The sequence below is a fragment of the Cricetulus griseus genome, chromosome X, assembly GCF_003668045.3.
Source record: "Cricetulus griseus strain 17A/GY chromosome X, alternate assembly CriGri-PICRH-1.0, whole genome shotgun sequence".
NCBI classification, from domain to species: Eukaryota; Metazoa; Chordata; class Mammalia; order Rodentia; family Cricetidae; genus Cricetulus; species Cricetulus griseus.
The window spans coordinates 3,689,988-3,694,107 of NC_048604.1; the positions used below are offsets into that span (position 1 = coordinate 3,689,988).

The 4,120-nt window shown below is 45.1% G+C and overlaps 1 protein-coding gene across 1 annotated transcript; it reads right to left on the minus strand.

Annotated features, from left to right (window-relative positions):
• Positions 1–650: 650 nt before the first annotated feature.
• Positions 651–3,701, minus strand: Fate1 (fetal and adult testis expressed 1). Its single transcript, XM_027432200.2, has 5 exons — positions 3,596–3,701; positions 2,973–3,100; positions 1,943–2,049; positions 1,570–1,645; positions 651–1,197 (listed from the first exon to the last, which is right to left on the minus strand). Exons 1-5 carry the CDS (start codon positions 3,699–3,701, stop codon positions 1,066–1,068), a joined length of 549 nt encoding a protein of 182 aa, XP_027288001.1. The 3' UTR covers positions 651–1,065.
• Between the last annotated feature and the right edge of the window lie 419 nt (positions 3,702–4,120).

Genomic DNA, 4,120 nt, shown 5'->3' on the forward strand with positions numbered 1-4,120 from the left:
AATCAGCCTTAAAACTATCAAATGTGTGTCAACCACTTGGTCTCAGGGAAAGGAGTAGCAGCCAGGTAAGCCTGCCTAGTGACTGAGCTATCTGAAATGTGACGTTTAGGGCTATAAGTACAAAGGACAGTGCTGTAGCATCTAGAGCTCTCTCAGGACCCCATCCTCAGATATTCAGTAGAAAGCAAGACACTCCCTAGTTTAGGACTAGGGAGAACTTAGCCAGGGCACAATGTTTTCCCTGTCTTGCTAGAAAACCCCAGAGACTCATAGTTCCTCTCAGGAACTCGTTTTTTCTTTGGGAAAATGGAAAGGTTTCTGATCCTTTCGATGTCATTTTCTCTGATTGAATCACTATACCACCTGACAAGTCCTACAAACAATCAATGACATGTCACCAATGGGAAGGACTGTGTGAAGACTTGGCTAAAGACAGTGAGGGTGGGGAATGATAGGCAGTGGAGGACACCAGGGACCTTGGGGCAATAGCAGCAACCCAGTTCTAGGCACACTGTCTTGGAGCAGAGGGCTATCCCCTATTGTACCTCCCAACCCTGACAAAAGTAAGGTTAGGTCAAGAACTTCTGGCACCAAGTTTTGCTGCAGTCATGAAGCATTTATTGAGCATGTTGTCTGAGCAAAGGCTTGAGTGGTGTGGAAGTAAACAAAGGAGGAATCAAAAAGCAAACCCTGCCCACAGAGAACGGAAGAAAAGCAATGTTGGGTTACAGAGACCAGGCCCACAAAGCAGAGATGGTTAGGTGTTTATGTCAGTGCTTCTTTCAGGGCTGGTGCCATCCTTTAATTCCTCCAGAGGAGAGGCATCTCAACCCAGGCATACCTGTATGGTGCTACCCAGTGGTTCCCTAGCCTCGCAGCAGCTAGAATCTCACAATAGAGTGAGCGTATCTCCAGGCAGAAGGCCCAAGCAGAGGGGTAAAATGACCCAACTGCTACCTGGGGGGCTGCTGGGAGATAGAATGGCGTGGATAAGGGCATCCTTGAAAGCAAAGGGAAGACGAAAGAAAGGAATGGCTCTAATGGGGTTGTGGTGTTTGTGAAACTTTACTGACGCATCCAAAGCCACAGGTTGGCTATGCAGACTGAGACCAGCAAACTAAAGAGCACAGCCTCCTTATGGCGCCACGTGGCATCCTGGTCCTCAAGGGCACGCAGCCGCCCAGAAATCACTTGCATCTGTGGAAGGACCAAACACAGGACTTGTGAGCAGGAATCACTCTTATGAGAAAGGCAAGACATAAGGGTAGGGGGAAAATATGACCAAAACCAAAATGAATCTTTGTTCCCCCTTCCACATCCTTTTCTCTTCCCCAATTCCTGTCCAGCATCTCCAGCATAAAGGAAAGTCAAGGGTGAACATCAACATGAGGTACTCAAGGCATGAGGCCTGAGAAGAACAGAAAGGAGAGCCCAACCTCACTTCATTTGCTACAGGATATGATTTGGACAAAGGCTATGAAAACTCGGGGGTGGCTTTGTTCACAACTGCCAAAATCACCCACTCCAAAGCACTATGATGCTTCCTCCAACTATACAACAGATGCTTACCTGCCTTCTCATGACTTCCATCTCCAGCCCATTGAGTTCTTCCAGGCCAATCTCTGCCACTAAATCTGCCTCCAGACTGTTGGAAGGAAAGGTTACATGGCTCAGAGGTGTTGGTGGCCATAGAAAAGACACAGAGCAATAAGGTATGCCTGAAGGCTTTTTGGATAAAGATCCCAGTCCTTCCCTTGTGTAGTAAAGAAGCCGGAGGCTTTGCCAAAGCATACGTAGATCCCAAATGGCCAGGAGGCAATAGTATCCCAATACTTCAAGTATATACATCTGCTTCTCGACTCGGATGCTCACTAGTCCCTATGGCCCTACCCTCTGCTTGTTCCTCCCCCAGTAGCTAGGAACAAGACAATTGAACTCTTACCGCTCATAAGGGACCCTCCCTGTTTGGAAGTTGCCAGGAAACTCCTGGAGATAGCCATCCACCTGACTGTGATCTCTTGGCATCCGGGGCATCTGCACCTGATGACCCTACAGAAAGAAAGGATACACCATTCCAAGTCACCCTTTTAGCACCGCATTGTGCATGAATCAACAGTACACCCCATAGGAGCCCCATGATGTCATTTCATCTTCCTGTGCCCCCCCCCACACACACACCATGCCTATTGGTAGCTTCTAGCCTTGTGTGCTGTGCCAAGGAAAATGCAGTGACAGGCTTCTCTGTCTTTTGGTAGAACTTTTACATGCAGGCATCCCTTGAAAACCCAAGCTACCTACTGAAGATGAATGTAAACCTTCAAGATGATTTTAAGTAATTTAAAAGAAAACATCATTTCACACCTTGGAAGTTTATAAAGAATTGTATAGTCATCCCTTGGTATCCATGGAGACTGTTTCTAGAATAAACGCCTCACTATGGTTATGCAGCTCTGCAGATTCCCAAGTTGCTTGTGTAAAAGGTCATAATATTAGAATATAGCATAATCATATCTTTTTATATAATTGAAATAATTACTATATTATTTATAATGTCTAATAAAATGTAAATGCCATCTAAGTAATTCTTATACTATATTGTGTAGATAATCATTGCAAGAAAAACATCTTGCATGTATTCTCTAGAGATGTAATCACTCCACCTCCACCCACAGACAGTGTCCATCTGTGATCGATTGAGCCAATGGATGCAAGACCTAGGAATGTAGAGGGTCAACTATAGATGCATTTTCCAGTCAACATGTTTGCTAGGCATGCAGACTTCTAGCATTGAAGTCCCAGCATTATACAGTACAACCCTAACCTTCCAATGATCTACCCTTCATTCATTTGCTTTATTGGTATATGGAAGCTTCCTCCTCCTAATGATCAACTTCTAGCTATATCTACCATGGGAATACAGGAGCCCCAAAGTAAGAACTTCCCACCCTAAACTAGCCACCATTTGTCAATACCCCTTTCTTGGGACGAGGTCCAGTCACATTCCAAAATGACTGGCCTGAACCAGATCCAGCAGGTTTTTGCTCTGCCCTTGGACGTCTTTGGATTCCTCCCAGTGACCGGGACCCACGTTCCATCATTTCTAGAAAGAAGAACAGAGACTGCTATGAATACTGCTTTAAAGGTTTTACCAGAACTTTCTGGGTACTGAAAACAGCAGAAATCACTCAATACCCATTCACTTCTGATGCTCAGCCTATTTGTCCATCTGTTCAACAGGTCAGTATGTATTTACTGAAAATCTGGCCCTGGGCCTAGGATTCTGTAGCATGAGCAATGATCAAGAGATGAAATCCCAAACACAAACCATCTCTATGTATGAGAGAATAGGAAATACCAATAATAAAATCTTCCATCCATGTAAATTCAGATATGTAAATGGTTCATGAATGATTAAAAACCAAAACAAGCTAATATGGCAAAAGAAAAGCATAAATCAACACTGAAATACCTAAAACAAACGAATAACCTTCCAGACTAAGTAAACAGCATGCACAATGACTGGGATGTTGTAGAAGCAGCACAAGTAAACGCACATGATTAACTATACCCAACAGGCTTTTTAGGGGATTCTCACCTGACATCACTGGTTGTTCTTGGCTTTGGTCAAAGTTTCCAGTCCCTAGATCTTCAGAAATGGACATTTTATACCCTTCTTTGACATTGGAAGGGCTTTCTGCCATCACCACCAGGTATTCATTTGTAAGGTTGTTCAGGGTGGATGGCACAGAGAAGACACTTGGAAGCTCGCCTCTTCCAGGGGTAGAAATGTGAGGGAGATATACTGGCACAAGAGGGTGGAGCCAGTTCTCCCTCTCTGTGCTCAGGCCTTGGATTGGCACCTTGAGTTCCCACTGTATCTTGTTGGTGGGTCTCGTGGCCGCCTTCTCTTCTGCTGTGTAAGCAACTTGGAGATGAGATAGTGCTCTAAGTGGTACTGTTTTTGTGAGCTGCCCTGATTCATCTCCCCTTGATTTTGCTACTCACGGGTAGGAGGATCCCATCCTCCATCATGGTCTAGAAAGAGACAAGGGCTGGCATACGGCCCAAGCATCCATAAGTGCCCAAAGCAGTGACAGGTCCCATGCTTATCATGGTTTCT